Below are 23,899 nucleotides of genomic sequence, written 5' to 3'. Positions count from 1 at the left end.
CCCTTTAAAACAATATGTAATAGCGAAGTTATGACAACACATTCATATTGCATTCCACACAGTTTATTTATTCTGTAACACGTCTATTCAAAAGGAAAACTATATACACAATGCCTGCCCTGCCCCCCCCCCCCCCCCCCCCATCTCAAATGCTGCTGTGGTGGAGTAGCAAACGAGTCAAATCCCATAACATTTCCCCCAAAACGAATGAACCAATTCTGCATGACAGACATTCCTCTAATAGCTTTAACATTATATTTGTATTTTTACAGCACTCACTTTAATCCCCATTACTGCAATTTTACTGCTCTGTTACAAGGGCAAATGTTGTCCCAAACCAACCCAACGCCAGAAATCATTGGATACACGTCACCAGGTCAAGCATTACTTAGGGATGGTGGGGAAGGGGACATCACACATGGGCAATTTAACTCTGTACATTTAAGGCAAGTAAAACCAAATAAAGGTTCAAATAACCAAACAAAAATGAGTAAAGAGGAATTAATCGTTGACTATTTATATCCAGGAGTTGAAACTTGCCAACCAGATGTGTGTGCGCGTGTGTGAATGTAACAGGCCATGAGCATAGTTGTATATGTTCAGTCATTGAGAGTCCATGTTCACAAGGTGTGTGTTAACTCCTGGTTGAGACCTTAGTCAGCTGGGTTCCATCTCACACTCAGCCCAGGACTGGGACAAAGCTGGTTTCTGGGAGGCTCTCCTCTACCGTCTGCTCCCCTCTGAGACCATCCCATGTCCAGCTGTGATCCAGTCCAACAGAGTATGAGAGCACACAGGCCTCAGCCGCCAATACACCGCAGTCGTCCAGCAGAGAGGCTGCTACATGGACAGAGCAATGAGGTGGTGGTGTCCATGAGGTATCCTGCAGAAACAACACTATTAAGACGAGGATGACTAAACACTATAACCCTGATCATAATAGATTCATAAACTATTACATCCCAGAACCCCTGGGTGTAGCATGAGGAACCGAGGGGCTGTCCAGACATACCTAGATGTCCAAACTCATTAAAATGGACACATATCCTGAAGAACCTATTAATTACCCAACTCTCCACTGAATACCTATCACGACAATTGGTACAGCAAACCTATTAGATAGGATCTCTAGTCAAATCAAATAATTTATGTAGTTCCCCCATGTCGCAACCTGTCCTACGTGGGACTTCAGGTAGATCGTAACCTAGAAAGTCGACAAAAAGTACACCTGTAACAAAGAACATACATTTTCCCCAGTGAGCCCCTTTCTAAAAACAGATGGTCACATCATTAACTTGCCTTCTGTGAATCTCTGGTGGTCAGCGCAGTATCGTTCTGCAACACTGAAGAATCTGGTCTTCTGTGTCAAGGTCGTCCTCAATGTTGTCTTTTCTTGTGGCGAATGCCCAGGGAAAGGCAATCCTTGAGGAATACTGTCCAGTGAAAGAGTAAATACAACGAGACGGGGCATACTCAGTCAACAAAGCTGTCCATCCCCCAACACTCGGCTCTGTGATTTGATAAATGTTCAACTAGACCCAACAAAAGCACAAGATGAACAAGCTTCACAACTGACCCCACCCGTACCAATGAGTCCATTGTCCAGTAGTTTTGGATTTCAATGGATCCAATTGTAGGCCTGTGTTAAAAAAAATTGTAAAAAATGTTCTCCTCATTTTAGTAGTTTATTTTCTAGAACATTCAATAATTCTCGTTAGAAGTCCATTTAACATCAGGAGGCCTCCAGTCACATGGTCCAAGCATGCCAAACCCCATGAGACACGTAGCACAGCATTTTGTAAAAGGGTGGGAAAATCAGCTAGGGCAAGGACGCAAGAGGCCGGCCTGATGAACAAGTCTCTGTTGGAGGTACAAGGAGAGCGAAAGGAGTCCGATTTTTGACTCCTCTCTGCCCATCTCAGGTTCTCTCCATCTCACTCCATCCCATGGCATCTAATGATAGCCACATATTACATTATCACAGCCCCCCAAAACTAATATCCATTCCCCTTGATAATTTTTTTTTTGTGTGTGTGTGGGGGGGGGGCTTTTTTTCCATTAAAAATATAATCCAGACCGGTTAAAGCGAAGACCGTTTCAGTTTGCTGATGACGTACCGATCATTCCTCTGCCCACATCTTCAAAAACTCAATTGTCACAAGATTTAGGCAATGAGGAAAAGCAAGAGATCATTCATGAATAGTAACAACCCAGACATTCAAAGATAAAAAAAAAAAGGAGACCAATTTCTCTTAAAAAAAAAAAAACACACGACTGCTACATTTCCCATGCTAGTTCCTCGTGTGTGTTGTATCGAGGACGACAACATGGCGGTGGACAGATGTCTTCATCTTATTAGGATGTGTTTCTCAGAGAGCAGTAAGAGAAGGCAGTGTTCAGCCGTGTCCATCTTGGTTTCATTTACAGTAGCTCATCTTCTGGGATTCTAATACTTCTTCAGCAAAACTCTACTCATTAGCTCCAAAATATTTGTTTAAAGTCTGGCTTCATCTCAATGCACTGTTGTACATTTCAGTTTTTTTGGAATACATTCATTTCCACACCCAGATTTTTTTTTTTTTTTAAGTAAAAATAATTACCATAAGAGGCAAAAAAAAAAAACTAAAACAACAATATAAAAATACAATAGTGTAGCAGCTTCAAAAGTGCTCCATATCAAGTCCAAATACTTTCACTTTGTTTAAAAACTGACATTCTATTCAAAAAGCAACACAAAGACAGGACTCTAGCTATCGATACTAGGGTTAACATACGCAGTGGCAATCGTCTGCAAAACTGCCTGGAAGCAGGAAAGCAAGACCTCAACACTGACATGTCGTTAAAGGCAATAGATCCCCTTGGAAAATGCAAGGGACTTCTCTGGTCTTACCAACTCTCATAACCACAAGGAAGAGAACGATTAAACAGAACTGTATGGTTCTTTAAACGAGAGAGAGTGACTTAACTGCAGTAAAATACACCTCGGAAATCTGCCTTGAATCATAAGATCTGTTTTCACAGTTGTATCAGCGAATCAGAGCCCATGGACCGTCGTGACTCACCATGGAGAATGAGGGCAGCAATGCACCAATGACAAAACACAGACGGCCAGACGGGTAACTGGACACCAAAGCAAAAGACCTTCAATGAAGTCATTTAGGGGATGAGGAGCTGGTGAAAGATTGGTTGAAAAGAGCCCTCTCCACTCTCGCTTAGAGACTCCATGTACAAAACATACACATTCATTGGCTACCAATCACTCATACATCTGACATGGGCACACATTGCATACATTCTTCAAAGTAAAAAAAATTCATGGAACAACGTAAAAACATGGCCTTTTTATGCATCTCTGTAAGCAATAAAAATTGTGCAGGCTTTAAGTCTACCACACAAACCCACCAGCATTCAAAGAAATGTTTTCTTCCAATACTTATCTACAACTAGTTTTGTTTATCTAAGTGCAAACCTTCAAGTTTTTTTCTTAATAAAATGCAATTTGTTATAGCTTTACATTTTATATAAAAACTTAAAGAAAAAAAAAAGTATATACTTTCCAAAAGAAGTCCTCATCACCCGACATTATTATTGGAGATGTAACCTCCAGTTCCTTACTTAGGTATGTTTGCACACACACATCCACATGTGTGTATTCATATTGTAGACACAATATGCACATTTTGCATCCTAAAAACAAGAAAACAAACTGGCAAAACTTCATTTCAAATATTGAAACCCTGTGATAAAGTGCATTAGTTTAGTTTAAGGTGCTTAACTGTAAGAAGTGCAGGAGGGTACTCCTCTGCACCCCCCCCCCCCCTCCCCTCACACAGAGATGAGAGAAAAAAACACTACTTTTCCAGGTCCTCATCTATGAGGGGGCAAAGTAGCTCAGCAGTGCACATTCGTCATTGTCTGTGTGGGTGAGTGTTTGTGTCAGTGTGTGTTTTAATCCAGGTGTAAGGCCTCAGGTGGATTCAGGTAGATGCTGTGGATCAATAATCCTCCACTGTTTCCATCTCACCCAGGTTCATCCTGTCCCCAGCGCCCAGGAATGAATATCCTGCAGGACAAAACACCACAGTTCATCTCTATATCCACAACTAATATGGAATCTACTACTTTTCAGTTGGAAAGTTACCCTCTCCCAGGTTACTGGTATACACACACAAATACACAATACTTCAACTCTATGTAGAGTTTACTTTTTACTGTGCTGAGACATTTAATACATGTACTGTGGGTATTATTATTATTATTATTGACCGAGTGTCTAAATACCTAAGATGCTAGGGTCAGAGTGAAGCATCATGGTCTGTTTCTTCTTCATCTTTGCAGCCTGACTGTCATACATTCCTCCCTTTCCCATCTGGGCTGCCTGGAACATGGACTACATAACAGGGGTTTTGCTCAATCAAATAAGTGGTGTAGAGTATGAGAAGAGTATAGATGTGATTACATCAAGAAAACAAATGCATGTTGATGACCAAATGGTCATGAACTGAGGACAGAGCCTACCTGGACAGGAAAGTTGGACAGCCCTGAAACTTCCTTTGATAGCTGGTGAGGGAAAGGGATGGTGGTTACTGATAAGCTCTTCTACGCATACACAACCACAGAACAAAATAGAAATGCAACAATTTACAGTTCATATAAGGAAATCAGTCAATTGAAATTAATTAGGCCATAATCTATGGATTTCACATGAATGGGAATAAACATATGCATCTGACCAACAGATATATCTATCTTTTTTTTTTTTAAAAGTGTCTGGTGTGACCACCATTTGCCTCATGCAGCACAACATCTCCTTCGCATAGTTGATCAGGCTGTTGATTGTGGCCTGTGGACCGTTGCCCCATTCCTCAATGACTGTGCAAAGTTGCTGGATATTGTCAGGAACTGGAACACGCCGATGTACGTCGATCCAGCGCATCCCAAACATGCTCAACGGGTGACAAGTCTGGTGAGTATATAATGGCCATGAAAGAATTGGGACATTTTCAGCTTCCAGGAATTGTGTTTAAATCTTTGCGACATTGGGCTGTGGATTGTGATGCTGAAACATGAGGTGATGGCAGCGGATGAATGGGCCTCAGGATCGATCTCGTCACGGTATCTCTGCATTCAAATTTCCATTTATAAAATGCAATCGTTTTCGTTGTCCATAGCTTATGCCAGCACATAACATAACCCCACCATGGGGCACTGCGTTTACAATGTTGACATCAGCAAACCCCTCGCCCACACGACGCCATCTGCCCGGTACAGTTGAAACCGGGATTCATCCGTGAAGAACACACTTCTCCAGCGCGCCAGTGGTCATTGTAGGTGAGTATTTGTCCTTTGAAGCCAGTTGCAACACCGAACTGCAGTCAGGTCAAGACACTGGTGAGGATGACGAGCACACAGATGAGATTCCTTGCGATAGTTTCTGACAGTTTGTGCAGAAATTCTTTGCATGCACAAACCCACAGTTTCATCAGCTGTGTGGCTGGTCTCAGATGATCCAGCAGGTGATGAATCCAGATGTGGCGGTCCTGGGCTGGCATGGTTACACATGGTCTGTGGTTGTGAGGCCAGTTGGACATACTGCCAAAGGTGGCTTATGGTAGAGAAATTAACATTAAATTCTCTGGCCACAGCTCTGGTGGACATTCCTGCAGTCAGCATGCCAATTGCACACTCCCTCAACTTGAGACATCTGTGGCAAAACTGCACGTTTTAGAGTGGCTTATTGTCCCCTGCACAAGGTGCACCTGTGTACTGATCATGCTGTTTAATCAACTTCTTGATATGCCACACCTGTCAGGTAGGTGGATTATCTTGGCAAAGGCAAAATGCTTACTAACAGGGATGTAAACATTTGTTCACAACATTTGAGAGAAACAAGCTTATTGTGTATATGGAATATTTTTGGGATCTTTTAAAACATGGGACCAACACTTTACATGTTGCGTTTATATTTGTGTTCAGTATAACTAGGAATAAAGTGACAGATAGTAAACAGTAGCAGCAGTATATGTGATGAGTCAAAAAATGGTTGTTCGAAAAGGGGTCAATGCAGTCATATGGCTTGGGGGTAGATGCTGTTTAGGGTTCTGTTGGTTCTAGACTTGGTGCATCTCTACCGCTTGTCGTGCGATCGCAAAGAGAACAGCCTATGATGACCTCTATACCAGTGGGTCTGGATGGCATGGAGCTCAGCTACAGTGATGTACTGGGTAGCACCTACCCTCTGTAGGGCCTTGCCAAGTTGTCATACCAAGTGCAGATGCAGTCACTCAAAATGCTCTCAATGGTGCAGCTGCAGAACTTTTTGAGGATCTGAGAGCCCATGCCAGGTCTTTTCAGCCTCGTGTTACTTGAGAACCAATGTTGGACTTTCAAATCAAAGTTTATTTGTGAAACCAACACTTTATATTTTTGTTCAGAATACATACAACACACACCTGTTGTTGCTGCTGTTGTCTCTGGTGGTTGGCTTTCTGTTTGGCTCGGCGCTCCAGGAACTGCTTGGCGAACTCTTTGGCTTCCATGGTGTCGCCCAGGTAGGAGCGGATAAAGTCATGGACCTCGTAGGGAGACTCCACCTCCTTCAGGTAGGCCACGATGGTTGCCACTGCTCAGAGGACGACAACAGACATTTACACTTAACCCCAGGGGGAAAGAAAGGCCAAGTGCTGGAGTCAGGCAACTAAGGAGATGTTTGTGTAGGTGTGAAGGACAGTGAAGACATTTGACAGATCCAGTGATGTAGGAAAGGAGTGCGTTCGTTACCGTCCAGTGAGGAGGAGGAGTTGTTAGCGGAGGTGTTGAGTGCGTGCAGCATCTGTTCACACCAGGTGGTGAAGCCATCCTGGGGCTTCATGCCCTGCAGCAGTTTCAGCAGCTTGTCCTCCTCCTCTGTACGCTTCTTCCTCAGCATGTACTGCTCACTGCAGGGGGACACGGAAGCAACCATTACGCACATACAGAAACGCAGGCCTTCGAATAGTTTACATGCACACAAAATGCTAACGCGAGTCTTTGAACAGACGCATGCACACAGCGTGAGCGCGCACACAGGGAGGAGTACCTGAGAGATGGGCTGCTGCGGCTGTTCTTCATGCCCATATTGCGGAGGCTGTTTTGGTTCTTCACAGCCTCCTCCCAGACACCCATCCCTCCAGAGCTGCCTTTGGGCTCCATGCCCCCACCAGACCACATGCCCACAGACCCCTCACCCCACTGGCCCATCGACAAGCCTCCATGCTGGGGTAGAGAGAACAGAGGAACATCTGTCAGTGGTCACACTGCAGAGAGCACCACAAGAATTATGACTGAATGATCACAGTGAATTATTGTTACGTTTGTTTGTGTCAATTAATCCCATAAGGGATGGGTTTGCCAATGGGCAATTTGACACGGAAATAAAATGTAATTTATTCACATGGACATTGTAATAAATATCCTCAGATTACACAATTCTTCTCAGGAAACTTCTAGTGTGTCAATTAATCCCTGCTTTGAAATGGAATAGACTTGACAGGACAGCCCGTGTAAAGGTTTTGGGGTTGTGTGCGTCTCCTCACCCTGTCTCTCTGATGCTGGGCCCTCTGGTGCTGGGCCTGCTGTTTGAGCAGCCTTTCGGTCTCCAGCTCCAGCAGGCTGAGGCTCTTGCCTTGTTTGGAGAGGGCTGAGGCCTGGGAGCCGCTCCACCCTGATCCAGAGACACACCCTGGTGCCCCGGGCTGGGCCTGCTGCAGCAGCTTCATGATCAGCTCCTGCTGCTGCCGACACTGCTGCTTACGCCTGTACAGCTCCTCCTCATCACGCCTCTTCTGTTCCTCCTGCTGCCTCCTCTTCTCGACCTGCCGCTTGCGCTCCTCCTCCTCTCGCTTGGCCCTGAGTTCAGCCTCACGCCGGTCCTGGAGCTGCGGTACAGCAGATGAACACACACACAGAGAGAGCGAGCGAGAAAGAGAGAGTCAGACCGAGAGAGACAGGGAGACCGAGAGAGACAGGGAGACAGAGAGAAAATGAAAAGACGGTACCTTCTGTAGCTGCTCCAGAGATGGCCCCTGAGTGGAATGACTCATGGTTAAGTCCCATAGGTTGGCCTCACCACCTAGAAAGGGCCACAAACACATTACTGCCATACAATGACAATATGTACAAGGACATCTGTGTGAATAAATATATTTATAGCTGAGGTGCATCAGTGTGGGGGGGATATGAAATATTGAGTGCATTGAGCAGAATATTCTCTTCAAAACTGGTTGAATGGCTATTTTTTTAACCATGTAGGCACCTGCCAATTACTACAAGTAGGATAAACTACACCTGCTGAGAATCACTTGCCTCCAACAAAATTAATAACAATTTAGCATTTTACCCAGGCCACTTTAATTAAGTTCAAAATCATCACGTGAGATTCGATTTTTGTTTTTGTCCTGTGCATTTGTAAATCAAATATGCTTGAACACAAAAAAAAGTTTAATTCAAACTTATTCTAGGGGAAAAAGCAAATCATGTGTGGGTTCCAATATATATATATATATGACTGCATAAAGTGTGCTTATATAAAGGTGTATGTGAAGCAGGGAAGATGCATCGTGTTCCTCTTTAGTACCTGACTGCTGGGAGGCCGAGGTATGCATGTCCCACATGGACCCATTATCAGGTACTGACATGGACCTGTTCATCAAGGGCATCATGCTAGAATCTCCACTCCTGCAAATACACACATTAGTACACTCACATACATTGTGTGTGTGTGTGTGTGTGTGTGTGTGTGTGTGTGTGTGGGTGCGTGTGTGCGTGCGCGTACCTGTTCATGTGCTGGAACCTCATCTGTAGTTGCTGGTATAGAGCTGCAGTGGCTGCCTGCTCCAAATGTTTCTTAAGCAGCTCCTGGTCCATATTGCCCTAGAGAATAACATGACCTACAGGGTTACCATACTGACCGTACCACAGTTCCAGACAACACCCAAGCACACCACTATGCAACTGATTATCTGCTCTGATAGACATGTTAGAGCTACAGGAGAGCTCTTCAGTAGATTTAGCCTCGGCCACTGAGGTACCCTGCTATAAATTCCTCACAGAAAATAAGTTTACCACAGTCAAGTATCTGTGCCTTTGCAGTACTTGAATTAGCCAACCAACCAGTGAACAGAAACAAGAAACACCCAGACAGACATGTGCTCGTTGACTCACAGAGGACCCCCGAGATGGTGGGGGCTGTCTCACCAGGAGGGGCGGGGGGGATGGGCCGGGGGAGAAGGGCACGCGGCCCCACATTTTGATGACGTCACCCAGGGGTTGGAAGCCCTCATCACAACCCCTCTTTACCAGCAGGGTCATGGTGAAGTAGCCGGCCTGGAACCACTCACACATCTCCACCGTGGAGAAAGGACCTGGACCGGGGGAGGGAAGACATGGTTATGACAAAACAAGATGACAATGTGATAAAGTATCTGTAAGATATAAGCAACAAGTAGTGATATGTAAAAAATAAAATAAAAATTAAATCACTGAACGTGTGCACGCGCACATATACAGTAGGGCAAAAAAGTATTTAGTCAGCCACCAGTTGTGCAAGTTCTCCCACTTAAAAAGATGAGGCCTGTAATTTTCATCATAGGTACACTTCAACTATGACAGACAAAATTAGAAAAAAAATCCAGAAAATCACATTGTAGGATTTTTTATGAATTTATTTGCAAATTATGGTGGAAAATAAGTATTTGGTCACCTACAAACAAGCAAGATTTCTGGCTCTCACAGACCTGTAACAACTTCTTCAAGAGGCTCCTCTGTCCTCCACTCATTACCTGTATTAATGGCACCTGTTTTAACTTGTTATCAGTATAAAAGACACCTGTCCACAACCTCAAACAGTCACACTCCAAACTCCACTACGGCCAAGACCAAAGAGCTGTCAAAGGACACCAGAAACACAATTGTAGACCTGCACCAGGCTGGGAAGACTGAATCTGCAATAGGTAAGCAGCTTGGTTTGAAGAAATCAACTGTGGGAGCAATTATTAGGAAATGGAAGACATACAAAACCACTGATAATCTCCCTCGATTTGGGGCTCCACGCAAGATCTCACCCCGTGGGGTCAAAATGATCACAAGAACAGTGAGCAAAAATCCCATAACCACACGGGGGGACTTAGTGAATGACCTGCAGAGAGCGGGGACCAAAGTAACAAAGTCTACCATTAGTAACACATTACGCCGCCAGGGACTCAAATCCTGCAGTGCCAGACGTATCCCCCTGCTTAAGCCAGTACATGTCCAGGCCCATCTGAAGTTTGATAGAGAGCATTTGGATAATCCAGAAGATTGGGAGAATGTCATATGGTCAGATGAAACCAAAATAGCCGTGTTTGGAGGACAAAGAATGCTGAGTTGCATCCAAAAAACACCATACCCACTGTGAAGCATGGGGGTGGAAACATCATGCTTTGGGGCTGTTTTTCTGCAAAGGGACCAGGACAACTGATCTGTGTAAAGGAAAGAATGAATGGGGCCATGTATCGTGAGATTGAGGGAAAACCTCATTCCATCAGCAAGGGCATTGAAGATGAAACGTGGCTGGGTCTTTCAGCATGACAATGATCCCAAACATACCACCCGGGCAACGAAACAGTGGCTTCGTAAGAAGCATTTCAAGGTCCTGGAGTGGCCTAGCCAGTCTCCAGATCTCAACCCCATAGAAAATCTTTGGAGGGAGTTGAAAGTCCGTGTTGCCCAGCAACAGACCCAAAACGTCACTGCTCTAGAGGAGGTCTGCATGGAGGAATGGGCCAAAATACCAGCAACAGTGTGTGAAAACCTTGTGAAGACTTACAGAAAATGTTTGACCGCTCATTGCCAACAAAGGGTATATAACAAAGTATTGATATAAACGTTTGTTATTGACCAAATACTTATTTTCCACCATAATTTGCAAATAAATTCATTAAAAATCTACAATGTGATTTTCTGGATTTTTTTTTCTCATTTTGTCTGTCATAGTTGAAGTGTGCCTATGATGAAAATGACAGGCCTCTCATCTTTTTAAGTGGGAGAACTTGCACAATTGGTGGCTGACTAAATACTTTTTTGCCCCACTGTATATCTAAAAAATATATATGTGTCTACCTTGGATCTCTCCCTGGGGATCCTTGTAGAACCACTTCATGGCTGCCTCGTGGGAGAGGGGCAGGGCACAGTCCCTATGGGTCGAGTGTGTGTGTCCAGCGGCGTGCGTGTGAGAGTGTGGGGCTGGGTGTATGTGAGAGTGAGAGGTGATTGTGTGGCTCTCCTGTAGTGCTTGAGTGAAACACTCCTCCTCAAGGGACGTGTCCTGCAGTGAGGCCACCATCTTTTCAGCCTCCTACAAGGGAGTAAATAAATATGAACATTTACATCACACACATTCCCCCAGTATACAAGCGTAATCATACGCCTGACAATAGATCCGGTATTGAACGTCCAATCAAATTTATAGGGTACTGCAACCCGCCTCGTACCTGTTGCAGGTGCTTCATGCCCTCGTCCTCCTCTGCTTCTCCCCCTGTTGAGGGGAGGAGAGATCCGGAGGGAGGAGGCATCAGGCTGGAAGTGGTGGTGGAGGGGGGGTCTGGGCTGAGCTGGGCACCACTCCCTGGAAGTGGGCAGCCTATGAGACCAGAGAGAACAGGGGTAGAGAGGATGAGACATGTACTACTGTAATAGGGCCACGACTGATCATACAGGCGAAACATCTTCTGGAGCAGATACCAACTGATGCACACACAACACAGTGAAGATGCTTCACAACATCAGTAATTCAATATTTACCTTCAGCGGGCACATAGTTTGTTTTGGTGGGATGGGAGATGGGTGCCTGTGTGGCGCAGGGGGCAGGAAGAGGGTCTGAGGGTGGAGAGCCAGAGATGGCAGGAGGAGAAGGAGTCTTGTACTTATCTTCTCCTTCACCTGCTGCTTCACATTCATCTAGATGAAAGGAGTAGAGGGACAATAGGTCTTCTATAAATGCATAAAATATATTGTTAATTGTTATACTAAAGCCAGGGAAAGCATCCAGTCTAACCTCTGTCAGCGTTGTTGTCCTTGCCTCCCTGATCATTCTCCTCCTCTTCCTCCAGAGCTTCAAACTCCAGATCCTCTTCAGTGATGGTGTCCTTACAGTCTTTCTGCTAAGACAAGCACGAGGCTCAGAATAGACGTATAAATAACATGCAAATACACACACGGACAAACACAGACAGATATGACAGCAGGCCAACAGACACGCACCTTGATGCACATGAAGGCCCCAGAGGAGTCAAAGGTTCCCATCTCTCCATCCTCCTCGTCGGTGCACCACTCAGGAAGGCCGTCCCTGTCGGATTCCCTGCGGGGGCCCTCGCCGTCACGGAATTCAAACTCAAACTTTCTCCGGCCGCCACGATCACGCCAGCCTGCAGAACGAGGACCTCCATCTGTGTTGTTGAGGGAGTCTCCATCAGACATAGGGAAACATGCACAAATGCATTCTGGGTAGAGGTGTATGAGTGGTAATATGCGTGCATGTACCATCTCGGCGGGATCCTGCAACTCTCCAAGCTGGCTGCTCTCCTCCTGCTGCTGCTGCCTCTTCCTCCTCCTCTCGGAGGGTACGCCAGTTGTCGCTGTCAGCACGCCAGGAGTCCTTCCTGCCCGGAGGCCCCGCCTCTTCGAACCCTGGACGCACTACTTCAGCACACCTGATTGGCTTCTCAAACCTTGGCCTCTCAGCTCTGACAGAAGGAAAGACCAGTTAACGGGATAGTTTAACACCTTGAGTGTAGAATATGGAAAACTAAACATACACAATTAGCCATCAATATGATTGAATGATAACCATCTGGGGGTGAGGGCAGTGTAGTTTAGGACAATGAGGGCAACATGGACAGTGAGCCTACCGGTCATCCCAGCTTTGGCTGCGGAGCATTTCCCGGCCACGACCGAAGCCCACCTCTCCTTCATCAGGACCTCCAGGAACTCTTTGGTAGAACGCACCTTCACCTCTCCCTCTCCCTACCCAAACACATAAATCCATTATAGGGCACATTCAGCAGGGGAATACATAGCCAGCAGATCTGACCTGCTTGCTTACAGCTCCACTAGGGTCGGACGGGGTTCCTGTGTAGATAAAGAAACCGCAGAGCCGGCATGAGATATGGCGCAGAAAACGTATCTCAATCCAAGAATGAGAAATGCGCTGTACTCCAAGTTGCCTATTATCCCAACTGTTACACTGAGATTGAACTGCTAGTTAAATAAACTGCCCTTTTCATACTCATGCTAGTTAGCAATAGCCACAGCAGCCATTATGGAATGCCATGTCGCATTGAACAACAAAGGAGATGATTGGCTGACACTGTCTTTTCCAAAATGACTGCTGTGGCTTCTGCTACCAAGCATTAGAACGAAAAGGGCAATTTTCCAAATAAACAAGCAGTCGTTCAATCTCGGTGTAAGAGATTCGTACCCCTTTTTTCAATTTTTGCCTAAAATTACATACCCAAATCTAACTGCCTGCAGCAAGGACATGCATGTTCAAGGCCATCAGACTGTTTAAACAGCCACCACTAACATTGAGTGGCTGCTGCCAACATACTGACTCAACTCCAGCTCACTTTAATAATGGAAATGGATGTAAAAAATGTATCACTGGCCACTTTAAACAATGACACTTAATATGTTTACAGACCCTATATTACTCATCTCATATGTATATACTGTACTCTGAATCATCTACTGCATCTTGCCATCTTTATGTAGTACATGTTTCACTAGCCACCAAACTATGCAACTTATGTTTACATATCCTACATTACTCATCTCATATGTATATACTGTACTCTATACCATCTACAGCATCTCGCCTATGCTGTTCTGTACCATCACTCATTCATATATCTTTATGTACATATTCTTTATCCCTTTACACCTGTGTGTATAAGGTAGCAGTTGTGGAATTGTTAGGTTAGATTACTCGTTGGTTATTACTGCATTGTCGGAACTAGAAGCACAAGCATTTCGCTACACTCGCATTAACATCTGCTAATCATGTGTATGTGACAAATAAAATTGGATTTCTTGATACCATTTGAAAGGAAACACTGAAGTTTGTGGCAATGTGAAATTAATGTAGGAGAATATAACAGATCTGGTCAAATATATTACAAAACAAAAAACATGCGTTATGTTTTTTTTAATCATTGAAATGCAAGAGGTGTTATTTAGATTTTGGCATGCAGACAGCAGTGTGTTTGCAACGTGTCAGACTGATCCAGATTACATTACTACACGATACTTTGTACCAAGTCTGCCAGGAGTTTTGGTCAATTGATACATTTTCAAGTACATAAGTATAGAGAACATACAAAAAAGCTATGGTAATAAAACATTTAAGTTTACACAATCCCAGGAATGTCATACATGATGGATCATTAGCTTATACACATCTAGATGGCCGGGCGGGTGGATGTGGAGCCAGAGACGGCCACGGGGTCAAACCGTAGACCCCAGTTCCTACATTTGAACATAAAATTGTATTTTATCAAACAAAACTATCATAAAATGTATCTCCGGGACCCTCTGGATGACAAATCAGAGCAAGATTATTGAAGTACATAATTTACCTTCTGAGGTGAATGGGTCAAACAAGTCACCTTGATAAAAGTTGTGTTGTGCACTCTCCTCAAACAATAGCATAGTATTTTTTTCACTGTAATAGCTACTGTTAATTGGACACTGCAGTTGGATTAACAAGAATTTAAGCTTTCTGCCCACATAAAAGAAATGTCTAAGTCCTGGAAAGTTGGCTGTTGCATACAACATTCTAGTCACATTAGCGCAAGTTAGTAACAACCGTCCCAGTTTAGGGGCACCAGTCCCGTAGAGGTTAATGGGACAATTCAGAGTACAATGCATTTCTCATCCCTGGATCGAGGTGCGTTTTCCGAGCCATATCTCGCACCGGCGACAGTGTTTAATTCTACACAAGAAGCCTGTCCGACCCTAGTGCAGCTGTAAGTAAAGCAGGTCTGATCTGCTGGTTAGTGAATACATTTCTATATGTAGAGTTGCACCGTCCTGATCACTCCAGGTGGTGACTGACCTCTACCTCCTCTGATGCATCCTCCACGGCCCCTAGACACGCCTACAGGGGCAGCCCCGCCTCCCTTTCCCATCAGCCTCAGCACAGCCACACTGTTCACAGACATGGAGAAGTTTCTCTGCAGGACAAAAGGCAGGAGGGTCGATGACGTTAACGCTGAATGACGTTTTGTCAACCTACAGTGAAGCAGGATCTGATCAGCATATTGTGGGTAAAAGTAGCATCTAGGAGCTGAGATTTGAGAGAGCTGATCCTGGCCAAATGCTTCAGTGCATCAGAGCGGTGAACCTCTGACTCACTAACAGCTCCTATATCTCCTGCAGTCTCACCTGCTCCTCCTCAGTTAGAGGCTCCAGGGCCAAAGGCTGCACAGGCTCATCCTGCATGATAGCAGCAAACTCCTTATCCTGCATGTCCTCTGGGGGCTGACAACACAGTTTGCTTTACTTCATACTAGGGCTGGGACGATACCAGATTTGTGACACTCGTTAGTATCGTGGCAAGGAAACAAAACACGAAGCGGACTTAACTTCAAGAAAACAGCCCTATTGTGGGAAACAGACGTGGTCACCCAGAGGCATATTTTCCAAGTTTAAGCACAATATTTTGCACAGAGCAGGTTTTTAAAAGACCAAAGAGTTGTCTGCTTCGTGTTGTCCTTTTTGCCATGGAAAAAAATATCAGAATACTGGCATCGTCGCAGCACTACTTCATGTCCATTAGTCATAGCCAGCCAGCAATCTTTAATATAAACACCTGTATTGGAATCTTCATTATAAAAGAGTGAATCACACATTACTGTACATAAGCTCACCTTGTTATCTTTTATATAAAGTGCTAGCATCTCCTCGCGGCCATAGCGATAATCAGCCAGCTTGGACTTTGGCATGGCTGGAGAAGGAGGGGGGGACGTCACACTCCCCCCTCTGGATAGTGCACGGAGCCTGGGGACAAGAAATCACCATAAGTACAATCCATGCATCAATAACACTTCAAATGCAATCATTATTACTGACATAATAGTACTGGGCCATGTGTATGAGCATATCCATTTATTTATCTTCACCTCAAGTTTAGGTTGGATATGCATCGCCCATTATCTTCCCCTAGACAACTAAGGGCAACAAGCAGGAGCAAAATGAAAATACAGTACACAATACACCACGGGTGAGGATTAGCTTTTAGTACAATCTGGATATGTCGGGTTGTTGGCAACATAGCAAGAATTTATGTTTCTGGTGTTCTAGTGAATGATTGGAGGGATGAGAAGTCCAAGTTGCAAAAACATCCCGAGTGAGGCAGTTCTCAAGGAGAACTGGAGGCATCATATTATTTTAGTTCGATATATACAAGTTGAAAACAAAATGGATTTCTCTTTTCTTTACATTCTAAAATTTAAGATGACAGGTCATGCACTCACTCTGAAAACAAGACAATGGGGAAGGAGAAAATGTGGAAGGAAAAAATGCAGTGTGTTCACTGGTGTTGAGAAGGAGTAAATGAGGAAGAAAGGAGGGAGGAGAGAAGTGAAAGACGGGGAGTAACGGGAAGGACAGACGCGAAAGACGGGGAGGACAGACGCGAAAGACGGGGAGTAAGGGGGAGGACAGACGTGAAAGACAGGGAAGACAGACGGGAAAGACGGGGAGTAACGGGGAGGACAGACCCGAAAGACGGGGAGGGCAGACGCGAAGGGACGGGGAGGGCAGACGCGAAGGGACGGGGAGGACAGACGCGAAGGGACGGGGAGGACAGACGCGAAGGGACGGGGAGGACAGACGCGAAGGGACGGGGAGGACAGACGCGAAGGGACGGGGAGGACAGACGCGAAGGGACGGGGAGGACAGACGCGAAGGGACGGGGAGTGACGGGGAGGACAGACGGGGAGGACAGACACGAAAGACGGGGAGGACAGACGCGAGGGGGAGGACAGACGCGAAGGACAGACACGAAGGGACGGGGAGGACAGACGGGGGGTAACGGGGAGGAGAGACGTGAAGGACGGGGAGTAACAGGGGAGGAGAGACGTGAAGGACAGGGAGTAACAGGGGAGGAGAGACGTGAAGGACGGGGAGTAACGGGGGAGGAGAGACGTGAAGGACGGGGAATAACGGGGGAGGAGAGACGTGAAGGACGGGGAGTAACGGGGGAGGAGACACGTGAAGGAAGTAAGAGGGGGGCCTAAAATAGTGAAGATGCGCTTTAATTTACTGACATAAGAGCAAGTCAATGAAAAACAAGAGTTATTTATGGGCTACGAAGGTAAGCAGGGAGGAAAAAAGAATGACTACGTTAGAGAAGGAAGAGATGCGTCACCATTCTGGGCCGAAGTTAAGTGTTTCAGCAGTCATACTCCTCTCTTCAAATGGAGCTCAAGGCTTCTGTTGGCACAATATGGGTGTCAGTCAGACCATATCATGACACTGAGCCACATCATAATCATACAATCAACTGTCCACTTCAGGAGTAATAAAATACTATATATCTTGTACTACAAAGTTCAAAGATTTGTCCCAAATAACACACATCCCCAACATCCACATCAATGACAACGTTCTCACAATGTGTCTGGGCAATTTTACAGAGTGAGTAGCGCTCTAACCTTGTCCAGAGGACTGGACCAGTTTCGTCCAGATTCGATGAGGGAGTTAAAGGCTACTTGGTTCTTCAGTGTGCAGTGGGATTGTTCAGACCACACAAATCTGATATGCTGAGCAAATAGCTGCCAGGCTCAGGGAAAGGAGTTGGGTGAGGTGACGGAGGCGGCCAAACGTGACAGCTATCAAAAATAAACGAAAACTAAATGTTCATGGACAAACAGCACCAGTAATTACATCAACATTGAAGTTGATCATAATAATGACTATGAAGCAATATTGTGAAGAACAGCGGCTGCACAGGGAGAGGCAAGTGTCATCTTCACCGGCATGTATTATTCCTTCCACTTCTCACTGTCCTACTGCTTGATTATTTCCTCAGGGTCTATTAACCCTCCCTTTCCTCCAAACACCTGGGGAAACAACAGAGAGCGAGCGACAGAGAACAAGATATTCAATTCAGTGTTCACAAATGGCAAATTGAGTGTTGAGCATCCAAAGAATACTGACCAAATCTGCAGAAAGGTAGAGAGGATTATTATAACTGAGAAGGGTTTTCACTTTAGTCGCATACATTTCATTGACCGTTCGTACAATGTGACCACAAGTGTGCAGTACATTTCTCCTTGCTTAGATAAAGGCTAGCAACTACGCAGTTAGTTGTGACCTGCGCCCCATAAAAAGACATTCCGTGGAGCCTACACAGGTTTCACCCATGTAGCTTGATGTTGACACCACAGCCAGCGGCTCCATGTGTAGCAATGTAAAGGGTGAGATAACTAATCAATGTTAAAAGTAATGTAAATTACGGAATTAAGTCAGCTAAATGAGAACGAGTAGGCTACAACCAGTAACCAACACGTGTTTAATATGAATGGAGTTGTTGTCGATAAGGACGGGGAGTTCAGCAAAATATCCTCAACTAGCTAACACCTGGCTATTTTAAAGTATTATTAAATAGATTTGATACATTAAAGACAGGCACTGCCAGGTGGGATGATAGACAACCTATGACATTTTCAAGTTTGTCTAACTAGCTCGAGTCAGTGGCTACTTTTCCTCTCTCCCATGCACACACCACAGGCAGGTCCCTGCCAATTCCCGCTGCTGGGTAGGTATAATTTGGTGAACGTTCCAATAGGAATCTGTTCCAAAAACTTTGTAAAGAACAAGGATGCCAACAAACAATGCATACAAAGTAGCATGATCAATTCACCTAGCTAACTATCTGTCGAATAGGCATCAACTCACCACGTAGCTTATTCTTAAGCGATGACAGACATTTTCGGAATAAATGTGGTGAGTGAAAAACTAAACAAAATTGCCCACTGGCATCATATTCTGCCGCTATACAACTTTGTATGCGTTTGTTGGCAACAGTGTTATTTACAAAGATTTTGGAACAGACTCCTGTTGAAACGTTCCACAAATTATCCCCCCCTGCTATGCAGCAAACAAGTTTAAACAGAGTTGATTTTAATTTTGTATCGTGTTTTTCGACTAAGCAATTTCCTGATATTATTTGAATAGGGAAATTACATCAAATGCGCATCCCATACTACGCGATGCTCAATGGAGTTGAGTGGCGAGGCGATGAGTTTTGGCGGAGTGAAGCCTACCTCCTACTACTATCAAGTCTATCAGTTGATACGTGTCAAAACAAACAAAAGTCCATTCTTTCATGTGTACCTATATTTGTTTTGTAACTTTTTTCTTCGGATGCTGCAATCTGTAGTTAGATTTTTTTAAATGAGCATTTTAGACAAACTCCGGCAATTGTTAACGCCAAAGGATCAGCCTCGTCATTGCACGGTGCAATTTGACACAGGTCACAGAATTAAGTTATCAAAAACGACAGAATTAAGTTATCAAAAACGACAGATTGCAGAACCGAAAGAAAACAGGACGAACATAGGTAGAATTGACATTTTTGCAAGTATGGACTGATACCCAGTCGATGTAGTCGTCTCACCACTCAACTCCACTGAGTATCGTGATTGCGGCCCGCAAATCAGGGCGTTCCTGCACGTGGGGGTTCTTGAACCCCTTTTTATTCGTTTATTGGCCTATTTTAAGCACTTCTCCCACTCCGCCCACTCGTCTCGCCCAGGCTACATCTCAACTTTAGCCCGCGGCTTTGGCCTGTACCTTTTCCTAGCTAACGTTAGTAAACAAGCTAACGAATGCCTCACTAGCTAACATTGCTGCACAGTGTGCGGACAATGTCAACTATCTTGACACAATCCAGCATGAACAAAAATGAGAACGTTAGATTATTCCAAGCAGTTGCAATATATTCCACAGCAGAACACGTTTCGTACATAATTGTTCCAAATTAGACACTCACCTTTCGTTGAAAGCTGGTCGCACTAGCTAGCCAGCCAAGTAGCCAGCTAGCCAGCTACAACCTAGCTAGCTGGTAGCTGCAAATTTTACGAAATTGAAATGTAGCTAGTTAAATCCAGTTAACATATACGTGTATTTCGCAACGATCTGTATATCTTAATGTTACTTCCTTTCAACTATTTGTTGAACGTTTGATTAATTAGCTATACTTTCCTCTGACCAACATTCGCTGCGAATATTTTCACAACTCGCTTTCTCTTCTTGTTTGTGTTTTAGAAAAATGGCCGCACTCTTTGCTTCATTTGACAGCTGTGTTTTTTCTTTTGTCAAGAATTCGCGCGATGGACAAACTAGTTATTGGTGGATTACCGCCACCTCTCGGGCTGGAGTGGGATAAACATGCCTCTCTCAATTCAGTTCAAATGGCTTTATTGGCATGGGAAACATATGTTTACAGTGCCAGAGCAAGTGAAATAAATTATAGTCAAAAGTGAAATAAAAAATAAATATTACACACAAAGGTTCCAAAGGAATATGGACATTTCAAATGTCATATTATGTCTATATTACATGTAACCATGTGCAAGTAGTTAAAGCACAAAAGGGAAAATAAATCATCAGAAATATGGGATGTATTTACAGCGGTGTTTGTTCTTCACTGGTTGCCCTTTTCTTGTGGCAACAGGTCACAAATCTGGCTGCTGTTATGGCACACTGTATTATTTCACCCAATAGATATAGGAGTTTATCAAAATCGGGTTTGTTTTCGAATTCTTTGTGGAGTCGTGTAACATGAGGGAAATATGTGTCTCTAATATGGTTATACATTTGGCAGAAGTTTAGGAAGTGCATCTCAGTTTCCACCTCATTTTGTGGGCAGTATGCACATAGCCTGTATTCTCTCTCTTTGTTACGGTGAGTGAATGAGGACCCAAAAGCGAACTAACTTAAACAGAGCTTCTTTAATAACCAAACATAGGTAGGCTCAGATAGACCGGCAGATTCCGACAGGACAGGACAAGGTTACAGCAAACATGACGATAGTCTGGCTCAGGCATGAAACACAACAAACAAGAATCCGACAAGGACAGGAACAAAAACAGAGAGAGATATAGGGGACTAATCAGAGGGAAAAAGGGAACAGGTGGGAAACGGGGTGACGAGGTAGTCAGGAGGAGACAAGGATCAGCTGGGGGAAAGCGGGGGAGAAAAGGTAACCTAATACGACCAGCAGAGGGAGACAGGGTGAAAGGAACGGACAGAAAGACACAACATGACAATACATGACAGTACCCCCCCACTCACCGAGCGCCTCCTGGCGCACTCGAGGAGGAAACCTGGCGGCAACGGAGGAAATCCTCGATCAGCGCACGGTCCAGCACGTCCCGAGAGGGAACCCAACTCCTCTCCTCAGGACCGTACCCCTCCCAATCAACGAGGTACTGGTGACCACGGCCCCGAGGACGCATGTCCAAAATCCTGCGGACCCTGTAGATGGGTGCGCCCTCGACAAGGATGGGGGGGGGGGGGGGAGACGAGCGGGGGCGCGAAGAACGGGCTTAATACAGGAGACATGGAAGACCGGGTGGACGCGACGAAGGTATCGCGGAAGAAGAAGTCGAACTGCGACAGGATTAATGACCCGAGAAATACGGAACGGACCAATGAACCGCGGGGTCAACTTGCGAGAAGCCGTCTTAAGGGGAAGGTTCTGAGTGGAGAGCCAAACTCTCTGACCGCGACAATATCTAGGACTCTTAGTTCTACGCTTATTAGCAGCCCTCACAGTCTGCGTCCTATAACGGCAAAGTGCAGACCTGACCCTCTTCCAGGTGCGCTCGCAACGTTGGACAAAAGCCTGAGCGGAGGGGACGCTGGACTCGGCGAACTGAGATGAGAACAGCGGAGGCTGGTACCCGAGGCTACTCTGAAAAGGAGATAGCCCGGTCGCAGACGAAGGAAGCGAGTTGTGGGCGTATTCTGCCCAGGGGAGCTGTTCTGACCAAGACGCAGGGTTGCGAAAAGAAAGACTGCGTAAGATGCGACCAATAGTCTGATTGGCCCGTTCTGCTTGACCGTTAGACTGGGGGTGAAAGCCGGAAGAGAGACTGACGGAAGCCCCAATCAAACGGCAAAACTCCCTCCAAAATTGAGACGTGAATTGCGGACCTCTGTCCGAAACGACATCTGACGGAAGGCCATGAATTCTGAAAACATTCTCGATGATGATTTGTGCCGTCTCTTTAGCAGAAGGAAGCTTAGCAAGGGGAATGAAATGAGCCGCCTTAGAGAACCTATCGACAACCGTAAGAATAACAGTCTTCCCCGCTGACGAAGGCAGTCCGGTGACAAAATCTAAGGCGATGTGAGACCACGGTCGAGAGGGAATGGGAAGCGGCCTGAGACGGCCGGCAGGAGGGGAGTTACCGGACTTAGTCTGCGCGCAGACCGAACAAGCAGCCACAAAACGACGCGTCATGCTCCCGGGTGGGCCACCAAAAACGCTGGCGAATGGAAGCAAGCGTACCCCGAACGCCAGGGTGGCCGGCTAACTTGGCAGAGTGAGCCCACTGAAGAACGGCCAGACGAGTAGGAACGGGAACGAAAAGAAGGTTCCTAGGACAAGCGCGCGGCGACGGAGTGTGAGTGAGCGCTTGCTTTACCTGCCTCTCAATTCCCCAGACAGTCAACCCGACAACACGCCCCTCAGGGAGAATCCCCTCGGGGTCAGTGGAGGCTACTGAAGAACTGAAGAGACGAGATAAAGCATCAGGCTTGGTGTTCTTAGAACCCGGACGATAAGAAATCACGAACTCGAAACGAGCGAAAAACAGCGCCCAACGCGCCTGACGCGCATTAAGTCGTTTGGCAGAACGGATGTACTCAAGGTTCCTATGGTCAGTCCAAACGACAAAAGGAACGGTCGCCCCCTCCAACCACTGTCGCCATTCGCCTAGGGCTAACCGGATGGCGAGCAGTTCGCGGTTTCCCACATCATAGTTACGTTCCGACGGGGACAGGCGATGAGAAAAATACGCGCATGGGTGGACCTTGTCGTCAGAGAGGGAGCGCTGAGAAAGAATGGCTCCCACGCCCACCTCTGACGCGTCAACCTCGACAACGAACTGTCTAGAGACGTCAGGTGTAACAAGGATAGGAGCGGATGTAAAACGATTCTTGAGGAGATCAAAAGCTCCCTGGGCGGAAACGGACCACTTAAAGCACGTCTTGACAGAAGTAAGGGCTGTGAGAGGAGCTGCCACCTGACCGAAATTACGGATGAAACGACGATAGAAGTTCGCGAAGCCGAGAAAGCGCTGCAGCTCGACGCGTGACTTAGGGGCGGGCCAATCAATGACAGCTTGGACCTTAGCGGGATCCATCTTAATGCCTTCAGCGGAAATAACAGAACCGAGAAATGTGACGGAGGAGGCATGAAAAGTGCACTTCTCAGCCTTCACAAAAAGACAATTCTCTAAAAGGCGCTGGAGGACACGTCGAACGTGCTGAAGATGAATCTGGAGTGACGGTGAAAAAATCAGGATATCGTCAAGGTAAACGAAAACAAAGATGTTCAGCATGTCTCTCAGGACATCATTGACTAATGCCTGAAAGACAGCTGGAGCGTTAGCGAGGCCGAAAGGAAGAACCCGGTATTCAAAGTGCCCTAACGGAGTGTTAAACGCCGTCTTCCACTCGTCCCCCTCCCTGATGCGCACGAGATGGTAAGCGTTACGAAGGTCCAACTTAGTGAAAAACCTGGCTCCCTGCAGGATCTCGAAGGCTGAAGACATAAGAGGAAGCGGATAACGATTCTTAACTGTTATGT

General features: G+C 45.7%; 1 protein-coding gene across 17 annotated transcripts; it reads right to left on the bottom strand.

Moving 5' to 3' along the window:
* Positions 1-47: 47 nt before the first annotated feature.
* LOC110533937 (GRB10-interacting GYF protein 1-like) lies at positions 48-20,398 on the bottom strand. 17 transcript variants are annotated; one of them, XM_090186686.1, is made up of 27 exons: positions 20,072-20,391; positions 18,051-18,137; positions 17,730-17,906; positions 17,444-17,508; positions 16,194-16,241; positions 15,942-16,071; positions 15,457-15,552; positions 15,128-15,245; positions 12,924-13,038; positions 12,556-12,758; positions 12,277-12,461; positions 12,071-12,173; positions 11,818-11,973; positions 11,508-11,656; positions 11,137-11,371; positions 9,202-9,401; positions 8,813-8,910; positions 8,615-8,715; positions 8,037-8,110; positions 7,575-7,916; positions 7,079-7,254; positions 6,781-6,938; positions 6,453-6,622; positions 4,519-4,560; positions 4,282-4,390; positions 1,300-4,063; positions 48-883 (listed from the first exon to the last, which is right to left on the bottom strand). In XM_090186686.1, the coding sequence occupies exons 4-26, from the start codon at positions 17,476-17,478 to the stop codon at positions 3,996-3,998; spliced, it is 3,111 nt and encodes a 1,036-aa protein (XP_090042812.1). In that variant the 5' UTR covers positions 17,479-17,508; positions 17,730-17,906; positions 18,051-18,137; positions 20,072-20,391; the 3' UTR covers positions 48-883; positions 1,300-3,995. The 17 variants fall into 17 exon arrangements, with proteins under 17 accessions (XP_090042812.1, XP_090042815.1, XP_090042819.1 ...); XM_090186689.1 differs by having other exon boundaries at positions 15,134-15,245; positions 20,072-20,383; XM_090186693.1 differs by having other exon boundaries at positions 9,235-9,401; positions 15,134-15,245; positions 20,072-20,383.
* Between the last annotated feature and the right edge of the window lie 3,501 nt (positions 20,399-23,899).

Source organism: Oncorhynchus mykiss, chromosome 10 (genome assembly GCF_057628025.1).
Source record: "Oncorhynchus mykiss isolate SJ-2025 chromosome 10, ASM5762802v1, whole genome shotgun sequence".
Lineage (NCBI taxonomy): Eukaryota > Metazoa > Chordata > Actinopteri > Salmoniformes > Salmonidae > Oncorhynchus > Oncorhynchus mykiss.
The sequence above is the reverse complement of the archived record's forward strand: the minus strand, read 5'-3'. Positions and strand labels throughout refer to the sequence as shown.

Coding starts and splice junctions, on each gene's coding strand:
- LOC110533937 (XM_090186685.1), bottom strand. CDS start 17,478: ATGACTGCTGAAACACTTAACTTCGGCCCAGAATG. Junction 13,039..15,127: donor ATGCATCAGAGGAGGTAGAG/GTCAGTCACCAC, acceptor GTGTTTGGGTAG/GGAGAGGGAGAGGTGAAGGT. Junction 11,974..12,070: donor GGACAACAACGCTGACAGAG/GTTAGACTGGAT, acceptor CCTTTCATCTAG/ATGAATGTGAAGCAGCAGGT.